Source organism: Eurosta solidaginis, chromosome 4, assembly GCF_040869045.1.
Source record: "Eurosta solidaginis isolate ZX-2024a chromosome 4, ASM4086904v1, whole genome shotgun sequence".
NCBI classification, from domain to species: Eukaryota; Metazoa; Arthropoda; class Insecta; order Diptera; family Tephritidae; genus Eurosta; species Eurosta solidaginis.
In genome coordinates, this window is record NC_090322.1 from 47,869,577 (window position 1) to 47,890,866 (window position 21,290).

Here is a 21,290-nt window from a genome sequence, read left to right on the forward strand (position 1 = left end):
TTTATTTGTTAATATAAACAACAACTTATGACATTAACAACAATAGACACTGCCCACAACTGATAGTCATGGATATACGAGTATAGAGAAAACAAGTGCGCACATAGAGATTATTGTGTGTTGTTTGTTTCATCTCTAAGAATTTCGTTGTTGTGAGTATCGCATAGATATTTAACGGTTTCACAGCATTGCACTGAGCGGATTATTTGTGTGATGGTGATAACTGGTTAGATCTTAGCCATAAATTTTAAGAATATCAATGGTGTTTCTTATCCCATTACGTCCCGGCATTTCAGTCTCGCTTCATCCACTTTCATTTCTTTTCGTCTATTGCGACCTAGTCGCATCTGACCATGCCTCATCTAGGTTCATTTTCTCACGATTTGTTGGTAGCAGCATGTTATTCTATTTTACTTCGTCTAGTCTTGTCGTGTATATTCATGTCTAGTTTCGTCTCATCACATCTCGTCGCATCTCATTTCATTTCATATCAACTCGTCCCATTTCATTTTGTTGTTTTTATGGTGTTATATCACCTTTTTTGCATACGCTCAATCTTGTCTCATTTCGTGTTATCAAATCTCGACTTATCTCACCTTTGTCTTTTCATTTCTTTCCGCATTGAGTTTTCGTTGTTGTAACAGTATTTCGGCATGCTTAGTCACTATATCCATTCGCGGAAATGGAACCAAATTATAGCCCGAAACATTCCGGTACATAGCCTCGAAATTCCGTGGATCAGTATTTGTCTCAAATCGTCTTTTTTTCGTTTCCATTAATTTTCTCACTTCCCATCTCATTTTGTTTCATACAAAATCTGACTTACTGCATTTGAAGTAATACCAGCGAGTAAATTTTGGGCTTTGTGCAACATTTTCAAGATACATATGTACATAATCCAGAAGATATATTACATTTTTTAGGTATGGGAACTGGAAAGACTTTGGGAAATAGAGCTCAAAATGAGTTCACTCCGGTCTTTCTCACAGGTATGGTCATAACAAGACAGACCTTGCAGACGTTATTCTCCCCTAACTTTCGTCTAGCTGCATTACTTTTAATAGGTTTTTACCTCTTACTCTCTATCCCCCGTTTCTTTATCCTTTTATACACTCCTCTCTCTACGTCAATTTCGCCCTCTCCGTCTTTTCCATCCCTTCTTTTCTTTATAGCTCTCTATACTTTCCGCTTCATCTATTCCTATCTCTCTATCCTCGTCTAACTCTATCATTTCCCAGCATTTTTCTCCGGGGGGCGTTTCTCTCTAGTTCTTTTTAGTCGTCTTCATCCCTTATTCCCAGGATCTTCGGTGTGGTCGCCTGGGGTATGAAAAGTATATAGATTATCAGACGTACTCAATATGCTCACAAAATTTCATAAGTATCGGTCGAGCCGTTTCGAAGAGGAGTATTTCCACCGTTTGATTCAAACACGAGGAGAATAACATAAGTGACCATTGTGGAGGTGAAGCAGAAGAGGGTGTATGACACATTCGTTGGGCACATGCACCAAAATAACGAAAAAAATGCACAGGCGCGTGCGCTGTTATCGCCTGTGCAACCAGGCAAAATAATGAGATCCAAGACGCGTATTCAAGGTTCAAGGTTCAAGTGGCTGCCGTCCACATCGGAGCGGCACACTTAAGCCTTTATAGGCCCATTGTGAAAAGACGCGTATTAAAACATGCCGTTTCCAAGCCGCAAAATAAGCGAAAAAGGAAAAGATAGCGAAGGTATAGGTAAAAATTGGAGACAAGGCCTCTTCAACCTTAGAAATAACGACGCAGTATCTATATAGCGGCGTACAAGTACATAGTTGTTGTTGTTGTAGCGAAAAGGACACTCCTTGCAAGTTTTGGGGAGTGTACGGTCTTTAGTCTCAGTTTAACAAACGCCGCGCAACTACGAAAGTACTGCGCTCAACCCACCTCCCGACGGAATGCTATTTAAAACAATCTTCATTTAAGAAAAAATTTATTATAACAATAATAAGAAAACTAGCCGGACCCGTGCGCATCTTGTGCCACATATATAAAAGTATCATATGAAATATCAACAGAAATCTGCTGTTCTATCAATCAATCATCTATCAATAAAAACTTACATGCGCTTGCGCTGCCATCTGGCGAATGTTAGCAACTGCCGGTAATGCAGTGTTAGTTCTAATCAAATATTCACAATAGTGCCATAGTACAAATAGATGTCTTTGTGTGCTCACTAGCGTTTATCTTCAACAAATTATTTTAATAAAATATAGCTAAACAACAACACTACAACCAATAATGCCCAAAGCTCGCTAACAGCACGAATCTCCATCTTTACAACCAAAACTTTATTTATAGATTTGGATTCCAAATAAGAACGAAAACGGATGTGCACATAAAAACAGCAATTAGAAATAATATATAAGATAATTATTGTTCGGCCTTGAGCTCGCTTCGAACCCGCTATCTTACAAGTCAGTAGGCCGATATAACAGCGAAAATTGGTAGGAGTCCCACGCTGACCTTGATGTTTTCAAACCTTCCTCCTCTGAAAAAAAAAACAAACAACAACATATCCAGCAATTTTCCCCAATCATGCACCAACAAATTATAAATTCCAGACTAACAATAAAAACAGATCAAAACGAAAATTTACACTGAAGATGGCACAATCCAGAAGTCGGTATGTCTCCAAACGAAATTTTACAAGGACTATCAGAAAATTGTTCCAATATACATAATTTCCGCTGTCCGGCGTTTGCAATGCAGAGAGTCGCTCCAAATGAATCTTATCGATTTTTTCTCAGTGTATAATTATTCTATACAGAGAACGAAATGATGTTTGCACTTTGTTTCTTCAAAAACAGCAGCAATAACAATCAGCAACAACAACTGCTGGCATTTACTATTATGGCTAGTAACTTATTACTAGCCTATTTACAACAACAACAAAAATTATGTCTGAGCAATAAAAACGCAACACAATCATTTTTGAAACAACAACAAAATGTTTGCGAATCAATCAAATTCCAAACTAAGAGCAACGCCAAAGTGCAATAGATTTTTATTTTTGGGGCGTGTTACAGCGGCATAAACAAAAAGGAAACTACGAGACAGGGAGAGAGGGAGAGTGAAGAAAATGAGCATTCCAACTAATGGCAATGAACATTAAAACTGTTGTTGCTGATAGCCGTTACGCTAAGGCTCTAACCACAAGGCTGCGCATAGGCACGAAAGCTGGAAACACCAGGTGGTCACTGGGAGCAGAAGGTGATTGTAGATGGTGGCGGCGGCTGTTGGCTGGTACACTTGCCAAAGCGATTGTTTTTGGACATTAAAGAAACAAATGAACGGATGCTGGTTGCTGGTCTACTTAAGTACGGTTGCATGTGAAGCATGTTTACTAGAAGCGCGCCGTTAGCCCATCGTAACACAAATCGATACGTATGAGGTTTTGGAAAAGAAAACCAAATAAATCTCAAGTGTAAAAAATTTGTGCAGAAGGCGGCAGGCATGGAGCAACACAGCTGCAGCCTAAAACATAATTCAAGTGGATGTTAACAAATCGATACATTAAACTTGATCAGGAGGAGAGAGTAGTTAAGCACATGTGGTATGTAGTTAATGTATTTCGGTATGTTTACATGTAGGAGAAATTCCCCAAAACTGTGTAGGCGTATTCATAAGGGGGGACGCCCGAAGGTCAAAGCTTTCTAGTTCAAACTTAACGCCGTACCTTAAAAGGGATCGACTCTAAAATCTAAGAGTTCGAACTCTCTGACGTACTAGTACTTACATTCCGACCTCGGAGTGAGTGGAGCCAGGGTTGAAAAACTATTCCCAAAACCGGGAAAACTTTTAACTCTCTTACAATTCTTCCGATAAAAATCAGCTTTCCATCTTGTCGGAAAATCCACCAAAATAAAGGCTTATGCAAAACCCGGCACAAATTTCGGGATTATCATTCGAAAACCAGAACAACCCTGATGGTGGCCATCGCAAAATGAATGCAAAATATTTACTTTTATTTTTATGCAATTTTCGTCTTGACAATTTCTTCGCAAAGTCCAGTTCAGCCGCATACAAAATCAACAAGATTGTAAAGGTAAAGCGAATGTAAGGGCAAAGTAAACATTGTAGAGCAAAGTGTTGATACCGGTGGTATAATGATGAAGGGTATCAGAGATATATGATAATACGAAGCACAGTAAAGTATTTCAGGCAGTAAGCACAGAAAACCTTAACAGAGTACTGGGTCATATAATGCGACTCTGATAATTTGACGGCGGCCACTGTGGTGTGATGGTAGCGTGCTTCGCCTACCACACCGTATGCCCTGGGTTCACACCCCGAGCAAAGCAACATCAAAATTTTATAAATAAGGTTTTTCAATTAGAAGCGGGGTCGCCCCTCGGCAGTTTTTGGCAAGCGCTCCGGGTGTATTTCTGCCATGAAAAGCTCTCAGTGAAAACTCATCTGCCTTGCAGATGCCGTTCGGAGTCGGCATAAAACATGTAGGTCCCGTCCGGCCAATTTGTAGGGAAAATCAAAAGGAGCACTACTGAAATTGGAAGAGAAGCTCGGCCTTAGATCTCTTCGGAGGTTATCGCGCCTTACGTTTATTTTTATGTTTTAAGCATATCCGTAGTGCGGGGGCTTAAGCTGCTCTCGTTGGACTCTGGTCATACTGATTGAAGCAGCTTCGGTTTCTCCATCTGGATGGTCGGTTTGCAGTCGGCTGTATTATAACAGCGCTTTCTTAACATCGGGCCGCCGTGATGAGTAACTATGACCTTACCGCGTCAAGGGGCCCTGCTGCGGCATTCCAATTGAGTTCCCCCAATATAAACCATAGACTACAATGCTAACCTTGTCAAGCATGTGGTCGTACGAATAAGTTGATGAAAAACAACAACAAATCGGAAGGGAGAACCGCAGTAGGCAGTAGCAACAACGCCGAAGGGAAAAGCACGGCGATATAACCTACTCCCGGAGCTACTTATACCTCACAACGGAGGAACTTGGTCTCGTTGAGGAACATGATTAAATGTCCGAGAGCGAGATCGTGAAGAACGTGAAGAAAGACACCAGCAGAACACTACTAATTCGGAAAAAGGCTCTAAATAACACTCGACCACACACCACGGTGGATCAAGCCAAGTTGAAGCTGGAAGGAGTGGCCAAACTGCAAGCGTTTCATTATAGAGCTGGGGAACAAAGTTGCGTGGAACACTTCCAAACTAGAAGACCTCGACCAGAAAACCACTCTCACATGGCACACCAATGGTTCGAAGACACCGGACGGCATCGGAGCGTGGATATTCGGTCGTGCAACTAAGATATCCATAACACTCGGGCATTATACGAGCATATTTCAGACGGAGGTTGTCGCCATAAGCCGGTGTGCGGAGATCAACCTGCAACGAGGATACACAAATGACAGAGCGACAGTCAGGCCGCGCTCGCCAGTTGAGATTATATTATCAAAAGTCCTTGAGTGCGTGGAGAGTTTGAATCGTTTAGAAGCGGATTTGGCTTGGATATCGGTCCACAGAGGCGTGTTGGAAAACGAGGAGGGGAACGGGCTGGCGAGGAAGACATCGGCCGGAAGACATGTAAGGAGCCGAGCCCATCATGGCGCTAAGGTCTCACACAGTAAGAAAAGAGTTTACGCAGGAGAAGGCACGCCTCAAAGAACGACACTGGTGCGGAATTCCAGGACTTCGGCAGGCAAGGACAAGTGAATATAAAAAACAAGGCGATTTAAAGGCATGATTAACCTCCCAAAAAGCAGCCTTAGAATTTTTACAGGCATACTCACAGGTCAGTACAGACTAAATAGCTGCACGAATATTGTGTAATATCCTCTGTCGGTTCTGCGACAACGAGGAGGAGACTACAGAACTCATCCTTCTCGAATGCGATATCGTCGCGAGAAGCAGACTAAGGATCTTGTATCGCTACAATTAGAAAGTATGCATATACACTCTCTGAAGCCAAGCACCATCTTCGATTTCCACAGGGACCTTATTTTGGATGAGGTGCTGTAAAGAGAATGAGGGCTTAATCGAGCGATTGGAAGAAGAAAAGTATTCGCTAAATCCTACTGTGCCTCAGTGTCAAGTACACACTAAAAGCATTGACTGTCACCACCTTGCGGTTAGCGCAATTTTGTTACCATTACATAATCTTACAGGATAGATGGCTTTTGATGGGTGTGGAGTACAGATGCCCCCAAAACTATGCAAGCATAATCACTACAGGCGCATTATTGCAACTGTTACTAAGCTAAAAGCTAAGTTTAAAGTGAAGTCTATGTGATGGAATGAGGACGATCCACCAAAGGCAGACAACTACATAGACAAATATTTGCAAAACAGCGTGTTTAGATAGCACTATCACAAATATACACACATAGCTGAAATCATAGTTGCCGGTGTAATACGCAGATATAAGAGACAGCGAGGGAATATTAAAAAACCCTCTAAGAACAGCCAAACGCACGGAATTATTGCGAGTTCGTTGAACGAATGGTGTCTTGTAAGCTGTAGCGAACTAAGTTTTATAACTCCAGAATTTATTAGATATTCACAGATAGTGATTCCAAGCTATGCTGATGCTTCCCAGCAATATGCTTCACTTAACATGTCACAACGAGACTATTTGGCTTCTCCCTTCAGCACGTGGGGGCGTTCAATGTTTTTAAGTACCTCTTCAGGCCTTTTACTCCATAAGACAAAGGGATTAAGAGCCACGCCGCCTAGATGAGAGAGTCACTGCCATGTCAAAATTGTGAACCGGTGTTTCCTCCTCCAACTCACAAAAGCGGCAGACTTGTGTATCGGACAGATGTAACTTGCTTGCCAGTCACTGCCGAGGGGTGACCCCGCTTAGAAAAATTTTCTTCTAATTGAAAAACCTTATTTCTAAAATTTTGATGTTGCTTTGCCCGGGAGTTGAACCCAGGGCATACGGTGTGATAGGCGGAGCACGCTACCATCACACCACGGTGGCAGATGTAACTTAGTTAGGTGATAAAATGGACTACAGTATCCCATTTAGGATCAAGGGAGAGTTCGTGGGTCCTCTCTGCTTAGATTAAAGAGTTTTTGCTGATTTTCTCGTTGCTAGGAGTATAGACAATATGACCTGTATTTGCCCAGGAAAAAAAACTGCTTTGTATTCCAGTTTCTAATGGTTTCTCTGGTGTGTGCCTTGTGAATCCACAGAAGGGCTCCGGACCATAGAATGCTGCTATAGCACCCTGCTTGGCTAGGTAGTATGCCTGTTCATTACATTCAGGACCCTAATGTCCGGAAACCCTTTCTAAAAAGCCCTTGTTTTTGTCTCTCAGATCATTAAAGACTTCATGGCATTCATCCGCTAGCTATGAAGTAATTGTAGGTACGTAAGGATGCCTGGCTGTCTAACGTAATGAGAATACTCCCCGAGATTAGACTCTTCGTATACATTTTCTACTGCAAACTTTTTTTGTATGGATTTCTATCTGAAAATAGTGGCGTGGATTGCCATTGGTATCGATTTCTTAAAGTTCGGCTCATAGATGTCAGCTCCGGGTTTTTCATCATCACATTTTGATCAATCCATGTACCAGACCTCTAGAGTAAGTGGAGCTACAATGGACACCATAAGATTCTGAGCGTAGGGGCCATTGCATCACGAAGTTCCAATATGGGGTTTCGTCTGAATATTCTTATTACCTTCACATGCTCTATCATGGCCGTATTAGGATAGGGATGAAGATACTCCAAGTAAGGCACTAAGAGCATCAGCAAGAGAAATTTTTATCGCACCCGTTATGCCAATGAAAACTATTGGCTGCAGTTTGCTAAATTTTGTTATTGCTTTTCTTTGCCTGGTCTTCAGCAGCAAACAAAGGAAGCATAGTTGATCATTGGCTGTACAATATTATTACATCTCCAGTATATCATGGGAGATCGCCTCCATCTTTTGTCACAGAATCAAGTGCAGGCGAAGAAAGCGTTCTTTGCTTTGCTTAAGGTAGCATCTAGATGAGCATTCCACGTAAGGGTTCTATCCAGTTTTTGATGCCACCTAGGGATGGTTTGGGCATGGATAGCTTCCTTCCTTCTCCGGGTAAAAAGCACTTGCGGCAGTGTTGTTAGGATTGGTAGACACTCCTTTGGTATGACATAACATTTAAATAATGCGCAGGGCTTGTTGCATGCGATTGGGCCTCAGTACAAAAGAAGAGAGAGTACCGCTCCTTGAGGTCCCTAGAGGATGCCCACAATTGACCCAGTAGTCCCTCCCAACGAGATACTGATTTTTTTCTTTTTAGCATGGTTAGCAACCGGCTAAAGATCACTGCATTTATAGTAATGCAAATTATAGCTTGATCGATAACTTGATGTTTCGTGTTATCGAAAACTACTGTAAAGCTATGAATAGCCGTATCCGCTTCCTAGCAGGGAGTTTTTTTTAGGTTACCCTCCATAATATGCTGATGCAAAATTTTCTTCCTACACTTTAGAATAAGCGAACTGAGGCTTATTGGTCGATGCGACGAGGGTTGTTGGTCTGGTTGTCTGGTTTCCTGCCTTTGGAATGTAGAGTCTTAATTATTTACATGTTTTATTCTAGTTATCGATGCGTAAATATATTTGTCATGGCTAAGGAGCCTAGCTCCTTGTGCAAAAGTAAGCTTAACCGGTTAACTAACCGTTAAAGTAACCGGTAAGCTACCGATACAAGACAAGCGTGATGTTATCGAGTCTCTTAAATAGGTCCGTCAAGCTGGACCGCCCCCCCCCCCACGATGGATTCGAAATTTGGTAGGCCAGGTATTATGTGCTATTTATGTGCTAATTTGTTCCCAAAATAAAAAATTGTGTGCTCAAAATTTAAGTACCTACTTTTTTTTTAACCTCAAAATGGGGGGTCCAGCTAGACCCCCCCTCATAAGCACTAGGTCAAACAAAAAAATTTAAATGTGGGAATTATGTGCTATTTATGTGCTCCAACATAAGCTACGGTCTGCCAGAAAAAAAAAGGGGGGAGCGGGGGCATATAACCCCAGACGGAAAAATCGACACGGGATAGGTGCAGAATTTTGTGCTATTTCCGATAGTTCCAAAAACGATTCGTTTTTTTGACAACTTTTAATGTTTTTTTAAAACATCAAAAGTGGTGGGTACAGCTGGACGTCCAGCTAGACCCCCCCCCCCCCCCCCGCCTCGTAAGCCCTAGGCCCAACAAAACAATTTAAATGTGGGAATTATGTGCTATTTACGTGCTCATAAGCACTAGGCCAAACAAAACAATTTAAATGTGGGAATTATGTGCTATTTACGTGCTCAATAGTGCCAAAAAGAATTCGGTTTTTTGACAACTTTTAATGATTTTTTTAAAACTCCAAAAGTGGGGGGTCCAGCTGGACGTCCAGCTAGACCCCCCCTCGTAAGCACTAGGCCAAACAAAACAATTTAAATGTGGGAATTATGTGCTATTTGCGTGCTCAATAGTGCCAAAAAGAATACGGTTTTTTGACAACTTTTAATGATTTTTTTAAAACTTCAAAAGTGGGGGGTCCAGCTAGACCCCCCCTCGTAAGCACTAGGCCAAAGAAAACAATTTAAATGTGGGAATTATGTGCTCTTTACGTGCTCAATAGTGCCAAAAAGAATTCGGTTTTTTGACAACTTTTAATGATTTTTTTAAAACATCAAAAGTGGTGGGTACAGCTGGACGTCCAGCTAGACCCCCCCCCCCCCCCCTCGTAAGCCCTAGGCCAAACAAAACAATTTAAATGTGGGAATTATGTGCTATTTACGTGCTCAATAGTGCCAAAAAGAATTCGGGGTTTTGACAACTTTTAATGATTTTTTTAAAACTTCAAAAGTGGGGGGTCCAGCTGGACGTCCAGCTAGACCCCCCTCGTAAGCACTAGACCAAACAAAACAATTTAAATGTGGGAATTATGTGCTCTTTACGTGCTCAATAGTGCCAAAAAGATTTCGGGTTTTTGACAACTTTTAATGATTTTTTTAAAACTTCAAAAGTGGGCGTCCAGCTGGACGTCCAGCTAGACCCCCCCCCCTCGTAAGCACTAGGCTAAACAAAATAGTTTAAATGTGGGAATTATGTGCTATTTACGTGCTTAATAGTGCCAAAAAGAATTCGGGTTTTTGACAACTTTTAATGATTTTTTTAAAATTCAAAAGTGGGGGCTCCAGCTGGACGTCCAGCTAGACCCCCCCACGTAAGCACTAGGACAAAGAAAACAGTTTAAATGTGGGAATTATGTGCTATTTACGTGCCCAATAGTGCCAAAAAGAATTCGGTTTTTTGACAACTTTTAATGATTTTTTTAAAACTTCAAAAGTGGGGGGTCCAGCTGGACGTCCAGCTAGACCCCCCCTCGTAAGCACTAGGCCAAACAAAAAAATTTGAATGTGGGAATTATGTGCTATTTACGTGCTCAATAGTGCCAAAAAGAATTCGGTTTTTTGACAACTTTTAATGATTTTTTTAAAACTTCAAAAGTGGGGGGTCCATTAAAAGTTGTCAAAAACCCGAATTCTTTTTGGCACTATTAAGCACGTAAATAGCACATAATTCCCACATTTAAACTGTTTTGTTTAGCCTAGTGCTTACGAGGGGGGGTCTAGCTGGACGTCCAGCTGGACCCCCACTTTTGAAGTTTTAAAAAAATCATTAAAAGTTGTCAAAAACCCGAAATTTTTTGGCACTATTGAGCACGTAAAGAGCACATAATTCCCACATTTAAATTGTTTTGTTTGGTCTAGTGCTTACGAGGGGGGTCTAGCTGGACGTCCAGCTGGACCCCCCACTTTTGAAGTTTTAAAAAAATCATTAAAAGTTGTCAAAAACCCGAATTCTTTTTGGCACTATTGAGCACGTAAATAGCACATAATTCCCACATTTAAATTGTTTTGTTTGGCCTAGTGCTTACGAGCACGTAAATAGCACATAATTCCCACATTTAAATTGTTTTGTTTGGCCTAGGGCTTACGAGGGGGGGGGGGGGGGCGGGTCTAGCTGGACGTCCAGCTGTACCCACCACTTTTGATGTTTAAAAAAAAACATTAAAAGTTGTCAAAAAAACGAATCGTTTTTGGAACTATCGAGCCCATAAATAGCACAAAATTCTGCACCTATCCCGTTTCGATTTTTCCGTCTGGGGTTATATGCCCCCGCTCCCCCCTTGTCCCCCTCTGTTTTTCTGGACAGACCGTAGCTTATGTTGGAGCACATAAAGAGCACATAATTCCCACATTTAAATTTTTTTGTTTGACCTAGTGCTTACGAGCACGTAAATAGCTCATAATTCCCACATTTAAATTGTTTTGTTTGGCCTACTGCTTATGAGGGGGTGGGGGGGGGGGGGGGGGGGGGGGGGGGACCAGCTGACGGACCTCTCTTAAATATCGCCTGGCAAAATTATGAAGGGTTAGCAAAAAAAAAGGTTTATTGACGCTTAGACGTAAGACGAAAGTGACAGCTTAGTTAAACACTAAACACTTTTTTGTGTTCGCAACAAATTTCCGACAGGGTTTGTAGTCATACATATGCACACACAAGCAAACAAACGAATTAACATGAGAATATGATGGAAGAACTGAGAATAGTTCATACATAGTGGGAGTCCTGGGTGGATAGTGTAAACTTCCTCTACCACTCACACGCAGACACACATACATACAAGGGAGTGTACGCGTATTTTCAATGGTTTGTGGCATTTACGGTAAATAAATGCAAACTGTATATAGTCTTATATAGCACATATGTATGGGTGGTAAAATGGCAGTCAATGCAAATCCCATATATGGACATAGTCATCCATGTATATGTAGTAGTGTTCTATGTTTTTTCACTGTATACTCACATTCATTCATTCTCCTGTAGGTATGTATGTATGTGTGCTCACACGTAAATATCTACAGTAGTTTCAGTTGGAGGGCAGTAATGCAATTCTTTTGTTGGTGCAGGTCATGGAACTCTGCAAGTAGCACAAAAACTATTTACTATTTTCTGTCTGCCACATACAACGACATTGTATGTAAGTATGCCAAATTGTGAGCGTTAAGTATGTTTGTATGTATGTCTAGTGTAAATATAATATTTGCAGAAATTGGAAAATGGAAAAAGTTCAAGTAAATGGCAAATGAAAGTCTGTTGCAGCGGAAAGCCCAAAAGACTAAATCACGACAAGAGGGGTACAAAAGTAATTGTGAGGAAGCAACCGCTGGCTAAAAGACCAACCAAATGCATTTTGAATTTAGTGCATTTTCCGTTTTAACTCTTTCATATAGATTGGTTTTGTGAAAAGTTAACGACACTGAGAGAAGCTTTTTCATAGAAATATAAATGCAGGAAGTCGAATGGGATTGGAATATTGAGGAGAGTCGAGAACTTGGGACGATTTTATTTCCTTTCAAGAGATGACCCAACATAACCGTGTATACCTCACTTTCGTGCCGCGGCACAGGGGCATCGAGGCAAACTGCATTTGCAGACGAACTCGCTAGGCAGGTTACGACGAGGGAAATTCTTCCTGGCAAAGAATGGTTAGCTATGCCCTACGAGATGCACGCTAATGCTAAAATACCACATCTACAGTCAAGCCGACAAAAGACGACTACTAACACCGGAGTGTCGAACATTTAAACAAACTTGGACAAAGTGGGATCCTAAAACGTCTTGTCACGTTTACACCTTCACTTATAATCAGGCTTGCAGAAAAGTTAGGAATGCCTTATCGTCGTTGCTGCAGGAACTGCAAGGAGGATGAAGAGGAGTAAACGGTAGTTTACCTCATCTGCAACTGCCCGGCGCTAAGTAAGGCAAGACAGCGCTTCTTTAGAGCTCCTTTTCTAAATAGTATGGGCAGTTCAAGGATTTGTAGCCTTTAGCTGGTTCCCATAATGATAATGATGTCTTTTCGCGGTATCACAACGGGCCTCATTGGCACTGGCTTATGTTATCCTTGATGAAACGAAATAACGAAAACGATGGACTTTAATGGGCATAATCACAGTGCGTAGTAACTTTCCAAAACCAGCTGGGAAGATAGCTAGACTGTGCTGCTGAGCTGTGACGACGAGCTCACTATCAATAATGCGCTTTGTGAGATATCCTAGAAGGTTCGACATATTCAAATCATAGCCTTCAGAAGGCAGTAGAGCTGATATCTGAGCGTTGTCATTCGGAGGCACTAGCCAAGCCCAGTTGGGAATTGATGTATATTGGAACAATTTTTTTGTCATCCTGTGATTATTTTGGGCTTGGAGGCATAGCAGTTTCGGCGTTATACCATCTTTAGTGCCATTTTGGAAAAGGGATGAGAAAAAATCGTTCCATTGTATTTGATGTATAAATGCTGTGCTCTCTAAACTAAAGACAAATGCATAGGGTTTTGAAAGGCCACCATGACACGGAGCGTTAAGGATAGGGGGAATAGAGGTAGAGCTAAGGAGACGGACAGAGCAGAAAGTACTCGACGTAACACATTGAGTTGCCGATAAGTGCGCAGATTCCTATAGAGTGCCAAATATAGCCCTTAAAGCAGTGATAAGATCTAGAATATCAGTACTTAGGGATTTCTTTAAACCTGGTATCCAGGCAGGCTTCGTCTTCCGCTAATGGAGATGTTTAAGACAGGTCCTTTTGCTGAAACCTGGTAAGACACCCGACCAACCGCCCTTATAAAGGCCATTCTGTATGTTGGATTCGATAGGAAATAATATCGAGCGTATTATTAGTTAGTGTCTGCAGAATACCCAGGAAAAGCCCAGGAGGGTTTTCATATAGTCAGTTTAGATTTCGAAAATCAAGATCCACGAAAGATGCAATGCAAACCGTTGTCAATATAGCGCGTGCAGTCATAACCGGAGGTCAAAGTAGAAGGAATCTCTGTGCACTGATTACTTTGGATATTAGATCTAAGACTTCGAACTGCTTAGCAGCGCAGAGTAATTGGTATCTATTTTAGCGACTCCTTTTGGATACGGAGAGAGGCCAAAAACGCACAACATCGCCGACGGCGTCTCTCAGCCATAGGGCCAACGCTATAAAATGCGATATATCGCGGTGTACTATAAATCGATCTTCCCGGAGGCACGCAAATTGTCGGATATGCTGATGATATTTTTCGCCGTAGCAGTGGCCAAAAAAATGGATCTGCTCCACTATGTAATGACGCCTTAGAATAAAGGTATGGCTGACGATCTGACGATTATGGGGCTGGAGATAGCTAGCAATAAGACCTAAGTAGTTTTGGTGAACACAAACAGCAGATAATCAAATTAATTCTAAGACTTACTTGAAACATTTAGGAGAAAACATTGACTCAAAACTAACTTTTAAGGAGCACTTCAAGGCGGTGGGAGAGAAAATGTCTAAAGTTAGCCCTCATGCGAATAATGCCCAACATCAGCGGCACAGATTAAGCTAAACGTCAGCTATTGTCCAACCAGTGTGGCACGAATCTAAAGTGGCCCAACAAAAAGATATACTAGCAGCCTACCGAATTACTGCCATACGAATTGCAAGTGCTTATCGGACCGTGTCTGAGGTGGCGATTCTTGTTTTATCTCCAAAAATCTCAGTAGATCTTCTGTCAGGTGAAATGGTCGATCTGTATGACAATGGAATCGTACGAAGATACCAGGAAAAGACCAAGGTCACGAACAATAGTTAGGTGGCAAGAACGTTGGGAAGAATGGAGTAAAGTGCGCTGGACCTTCATGTTACTTCGGAATATAGCAGAGTGGTATGTGCGGAAGCACGGCGAACTGAACTATTACGGTGATTTGAAGGAAGTATTTACATAAGCGTAGAATAAAGGAGTCCACACTGTTCCACCGAATTGGATAACGTGGAACAGTGTCCTCGTTTTCTCAGCGAAAGACTCTCCGTACACATAGTTTCAGGGAAGCATGAACAGAATTAGCCTGGTTTTATTGGGCCACTTGAGCAGTATGGGGATATAATAGGGACAGGTTGAGAGACGCGTAGACAGTTAGAACGATTAGGATACCAGCAGCAACTGGAGGAATAAAGGAAAACGCAGTGGGGGACGGGGCAGAAATATGTCTGCCTGGTCTGTTCAAGTGCGGAAATTTCTCGCAGTGCATCCAAAGAAGTCTTTACCAACTAAAATGTAATAGTAAAAAGCTGACTTTATAATTCGTATATGGTTATAAAAAATAGCAACAAAAAATCAGATAAATCACAAATTCTACAGTTTTTATTAGATCGCTTTCCTTGCGCCATCTATCCTCCCGCTGCGCTCAACCACAAAACGACGAACTTTCCCCACTAAAAGCCGTAAAATACCTTTCCGCTACAGACATTCACGTGAACTTACCTCCTGTATTGTATTCTCTGGCTTTTTTGTTGACATATTCAGGAAACGTTCTTGCGTCTGGCAAAATTTTTCCGTTTTTTTGTCAAACTTTTTCTTATTCTCCTTAACGCCACCAATATGCTTCTTACGAAATTCCTCCAATGGCATTATAATGTGTTGATCCGCCAGCGTCAGCTGTAAAATTGTGCAGAAAATTGTTATTAGTTGTAAACTGACATACATAAAGGCATATGTGCACATAAGTAAATTTGTTTAAGCAAAAACTTTGTTACTACAAAAAAGTTTCAGCTAATCTTTTAGGTTAGTTTTGCCAGCATATCGAATACTCCACACTTTTAGTAATTGGGAGCAATGAAAGCTTAAGCGTTTGATAGTTTGTAAGGGTAAATATTTAAGCGCATGGGGCATTCTATGCCTACTCATCCCAATATGCTCGAAGTTTACAAAAAGAGGTGCGAATATCAGCGCAAATTATGTTCGTATCCTGATGAATGAGTAGACATGGAATGCCCCATAAGCATTTTTCATTTTACTTACCATTTTTTCACGCTCATCTTCTATCGTTCCAATTATGGCTGCAAAATGTTTCAGACTTTCACAAATGACATTCTCGTCATCTGTTTGCGCTGTGCCAATGCATTCGAAATTGAAATCGTCCAGCAAGTGGGCTAGTTGTTTCATGCGGGTTGACAACACTGTAAAGGGAAAAAATAAGTTATTATTAAGCGAATTAGTTCTATAAAAAACTATTTTAAATATTCACAGAGCCCAGATGAGTTGGCTTTAGTCCCATTGGAATTCACAGTCACTCACACATTAAATTGCCCAAGCTTCGCTAAAAAAATTGTACACTGAGTTTTTATGGTACAAAAATTCCGCGGCGCAATCTCAGTAGCCGAAAAATTTGCCTACACTGCATAAGCGAGTTTCTCTTCACTCAGAAGTGTGACCTAATATGTGCCATTGAATTCTCATTCGGTCCCAAGTTTGCCGCCTTCCACTCCGTATTTTCTTCCGACTTAGCTTCATCATTCTCATAATTATTATCTTCTTACTTGTTCACTCTTTGAAGTTCTTTTACTTTTGCATTTTCTTTCCATTGTCTCCACCTATCTTCTTTAATACAAGAATTTTCTTTTTTGGTTTATGTTCACTTACTTATTACTCTAAATCGCTCCTAGATTATAATGGGAAGTAGAGTGGGTGTGGCAGTTTTTTGCCAGGTATAAATCAGATATGTTCGGGTACGAGCATGTTTAGACTTCGTCTCGACTGAATACCTGCATTGCAACTAAACAGATCCATATATGACTCACCGCAGCTTTAAAAAAGCTTCCTAGATACTTTCGTTTACTAGCTAAGCACAGTCACCCCAGCGGGTTAAGGGGTTAGAATATATTCGCGGTAGGTATGCCTGTCGTAAGAGGCGACTAAAATACCAAATAGATTCAAGTGGTTGTGTAGCGCAACCCTTTCAGGTTGCCAGCGCAATATATAGCTTCGCCAAACCCAATTGTCAACCTCACTTATCCGTGGCGAATCCTGTTTCCTCATGGATGCAGGGGGTGGGAGGACGGGATGGTCTAGAAGGTCGCATGTGGTCATAACAAATCGTTCCCGAGATGGGCGGGCTTGGAACCGGAACGTACCGGATCTGAATGCGGCAAAGGACCATCAACATCGACAACACTCCCGAAGGCCTTCGGGGAGTGTCCTTATCGCTACAACAACAATAACGAATTCACTAGGTGATTCCCCCCCCCCCCCCCCCCCCCCCCCATGAAAAGGCAGCAAGTATTCAAGGGAATTACAAAGACGGCTGACCCTAGCGATTCATGTGGTTGATAAGCGCAATTCACATCTTCAACAACACAATTGTCAATCTCACCTAGGCGAGGCGAATGCTATTACAAATATGAATGTCTAATACACATAATTAGCAGGCGAAGCCTTGGCGACGCCAAGTTCCTTATGGGGATGGAGCGGTCTGGCCTTAAATGTTCAATGTGGTCGTACTAAATCGTTGCTGAGATGGTCTGGCTAGTACCTTAATGGTGCTTTAAACCGGAACATGCCGGAACTCCCCGAAACCTTCAGGGAGTGGCTTTATTGCTACAACAAAAACAACAACCCTGCCGGCATTAGGAAGTTGTTCTTGTAACCGAAGAAACTCTTCCCGCAGATTTTAGTAGTGTTACGATTATGAGCAGTTCTTTGCCGAATATGAATCCGGTCAGCTCCCGGTGCTTGGCCGATTCACACTGGAACAATTTTTTGTGGTCCCTCAAACTTTCGTTTCTATGGACTTTATTCGACTTTTGCGACAGGCAAGCCTTCATACGCGAATATTCTAAGCCTCTTAACCCGCTGGGCCAAATCTGTCGGCACAACTGCTGGTGTCTCAGGGTCTAAATTGGCTATCAAAGTAAGTATTGAATTGCGAAGCTGCAAGAAAATAAAATGCAGTTCACTTTGCCTGCTGGGCTCCGCGCGATCTATATCTCATTGACAACATTTTAATTGTACGGGATTCATAACTGGCAAAGGACTACTCTAACCGAGAAAGAAAGTGCAAAATTAGGAAAGTTGCCAGCTCTTAACACCAACAAAGCCCTTTCAAAACGGAGATATTTCAAGCACTCATAGCATCTTAAACATCACACATACTCATGCAAACGACAATGAGGCCTAAAAACGGTGTCGCGCATGCGCAATCAATAGGCATATGAATAATATTCTTGCGAGACTTTGCAAACTAAACAAGTAAGGAAGGCTAAGTTCGGGTGTAACCGAACATTACATACTCAGCTGCCAAATTACAGCTTGCAAAACTTTTAAATTACCTTCTTTAAAAGAGAGGACTGTAGACTCATGACGGGTATGCCTTTAAATTAGGCTTGGTCAGTGATAGCAGATGTAGGAAGTGCGGGTTGGAGGAGGAAACGACCGAGCACGTTCTGTGCTCGTGCCCTGCACTTTCCAGGCTAAGACTCCAGCTATTAGGAGTGATACAGCTGTCAGATCTAGAAGCAGCAAGTGGCTTAAGTCCTAGGAAGCTTATAGTATTTGCCAAGAGCACGGAGTTATTTTATAACATAGGTCCTGGTTTTTGATAGGGTTTTTCAGTTTGGCCGTTGAAACAAACTTCTGGTAACACTACGGACTCAATCAGTCTATGTGAGGTCCTCATGGACCGGCCAGTTCAACCCAGCCTAACCTTCTTTTAAAAGTGGGCGATGCCACGCCCATTGTCCAAAATTTTACTAATTTTCTATTCTGCGTCATAAGGTCAATCCACCTACCAAGTTTCATCGCTTTATCCGTCTTTGGTAATGAATTATAGCACTTTTTCGGTTTTTCGAAATTTTCTATATATATATATATATAGTCCGGTTTCGTTCATTTTAAATAGCGATCTGAGATGAGTGCCCAGGAACTTACATACCAAATTTCATTAAGATACCTCAAAATTTACTCAAGTTATCGTGTTTACGGACAGACGGACGGACATGACTAAATGAATTTCTTTTTTCGCCCAGATCATTTTGATAATAGGAAGTCTATATCTATTTCGATTAGTTTATGCCGTTACGGGGTACCGTTGTGCGAACAAAATTAATATACCCTGTGAGCTCTGCTCAGCTGAGTATAAAAAGTATGTGTAGGATGAATAAGCAAATATTTTGTTCTAGATACAAATGTTCATGCATAATGTACTTAACTTTGAACCGGTAGCTCGCCTTTAATGTGAAGAAAGCCACTTCGAGGCTGGATCGGGTCAAAAACAAAGCTGGAATCGACTTAAGATGCCAAAACAGGGTGTTTCAAATGAACAAGAAAGCCTAATCCAAACGGCAAGACGTTGCATTAACATGATAGTCGAAAAGATGGGTTTAAGTGCAAGACTTGACGGTTTTATTGAATATGGACTTACCTTAGATAGGGTCCCGGGGATCATGGCAATAGATGGAAATGGAAAAGCGAAATAGCTGGCCAAAAAGGGTATATCCCTCGAAACTTCTACCGTAGAAGTCATAATCGGATGAGGAGAGATTAAAAGAAGGTGAGAGGTTCACCGACTAAGCATGAAAGACGCAGAGCCAACCGTCATTAAAAATAGAGTAATGTAAGCTAATGATGGGTATGCTGACTGGGCACTGCCTTCTGGCGTTGTGTGCTTTCCAATTACACCTCGTCAGTCATAGACGATACAGGAAGCAAAAGGAAACGATCGAGCAGGTTTGATGCGTGTGCTCTGCGCTCGCCAGGTTAAGACTGCAGCTATTAGGAGCAAAACAGCTATCACATTTAGAAGCAACAAATCGCAAAGGTCGTGGAAAGCCTATAGTATTTGCCAAGAGACCGGAGTTATTTTATAAAATGGGTCCTTTTTAAAGGGTTTTTCAGTTTCAACGTTGAGAAAATTTTTGATAAGATTATAGATCCTGCAGAACGGCCAGTTCAATCTAACCCTTATCTTTCAAGTTGAAAGTTGCAGCACTGACCCGACTAGGCTCATAATAGACTGAAAGGTTTGCAGATATGCAGAGTCCATTTAGGTGTGTTTTGAATGAGAGCGGTATACGTAAAGTGTCACTCAACCCATGATATAGTACCAACTACCCTATTCGAAACTTCTTCGAGGTCCAACTGTGTTGGAACTGCTATTTTTTGCGACTTTTGTGAGAGGATGCTGATGCTAATTATGTGAATGGCTGTCCTCATTCAACGAGGTGCTACAACAACAAGAAGATAGTTTCCTTGCAAACCCTGTGAATATTTGGCTGCGAAGTGTTGGCGTCCTTGGGCCCGTTTCCGCCGCACAGGCCGCGAATCGCCCAGTGTAGAGCTGTCGTACCGCCCCCGGCACCTTACTTTAGTGTGCGAACACGGGATGGGCGATGTCCAGCGAGTGAAAGGGGTGCCGTCGTGACACTGATCACCCTTTGGCTTCGGGGCAACGGCCCTTTGGCTTCTCGTCCGTGCCCAAGCTAAGCGAGGGAGGCACTAATCTACCGCTCTGCCTTAAAGGTGCTCTTACCTTCACTACATACAGTGTTTCGGCTTGTACAACTCCGTACTCTGTCTCTGTGCAGTCTGCAGGTGGTGGTGCTCGGCGGGTGAACCAGCAGATATTGATTCCTCGTAGTCTCGTTACTGGGAACGACCCAGCATCTGCCCCGTGGAGAAGCCGCCACTGCCTCAAGAGATTCGGCGCTGCTGCGACTGTTTTCCTATTCACAATCATCTCCCTGCACGGTTAATCTCCGACATCATCCGTCGAATACTGCAACGTCAGGTCATCGCTCTCTCTAACCCCTGTCTTTGTACGAAAATCTGCCGCCCTCCTTACCCCTCAAGGCGTGTGTGTGTGCATTCGTCCTTAGCACATAAATATTATGTTAAGTGGGAGTTTGTGGAACCTCTGCTTGACTGAGTGCTATCTCAGCCCTAGGCAACACCCACCTCATAATTCGAATCAGTGAATTGACTGAGTGCTACCTTAGCCTTGGACGAAAGCCTCCTCATAATTCGAATCAGTGGAGAGCACACTAAACAACAAACTAATCAGGTGAAGTCAGAACGAAAACGCCTCTTTCAAGAATCTTGAGGAGAAAAAATAAGACATGCTCGCTTTGGGTTGATGGTCACCCTGTATATAACCCCAGATTGCGGTTATTTTCATATGAATATGAAAATCATATTGCACAAAAATAACAATACGTGATCACGTCACGCATAATCCGTTGTACCGTACACATATGTCGGTACCTACAAAAAGGAGAGCACAAACAGGGTGAGGCGCGACAGCGGTGCAGGTGAGATTGTCATGTTGACCCAATTTGGTATGTGTCGGTTTGAAGTTGTTCTTGATTACAATTTTTTCTTAAATGTTTTTTTTTGTAACGTCTTATCTTTACTGCGCTTCTTCGT

At 42.0% G+C, this 21,290-nt stretch overlaps 1 protein-coding gene across 6 annotated transcripts in view; it reads right to left on the minus strand.

Annotated features, from left to right (window-relative positions):
* Positions 1-21,290, minus strand: part of Graf (GTPase regulator associated with FAK) — a 340,642-nt gene that overhangs the window by 76,064 nt on the left and 243,288 nt on the right. For all 6 annotated transcript variants that reach the window (XM_067781465.1, XM_067781462.1, XM_067781463.1 and 3 more), the window contains 2 exons: positions 15,894-16,051; positions 15,357-15,530 (listed from right to left, as the gene is read on the minus strand). In XM_067781465.1, the coding sequence (XP_067637566.1) occupies positions 15,357-15,530; positions 15,894-16,051 (332 nt within the window). The remainder of the gene's footprint in view (positions 1-15,356; positions 15,531-15,893; positions 16,052-21,290) is intronic.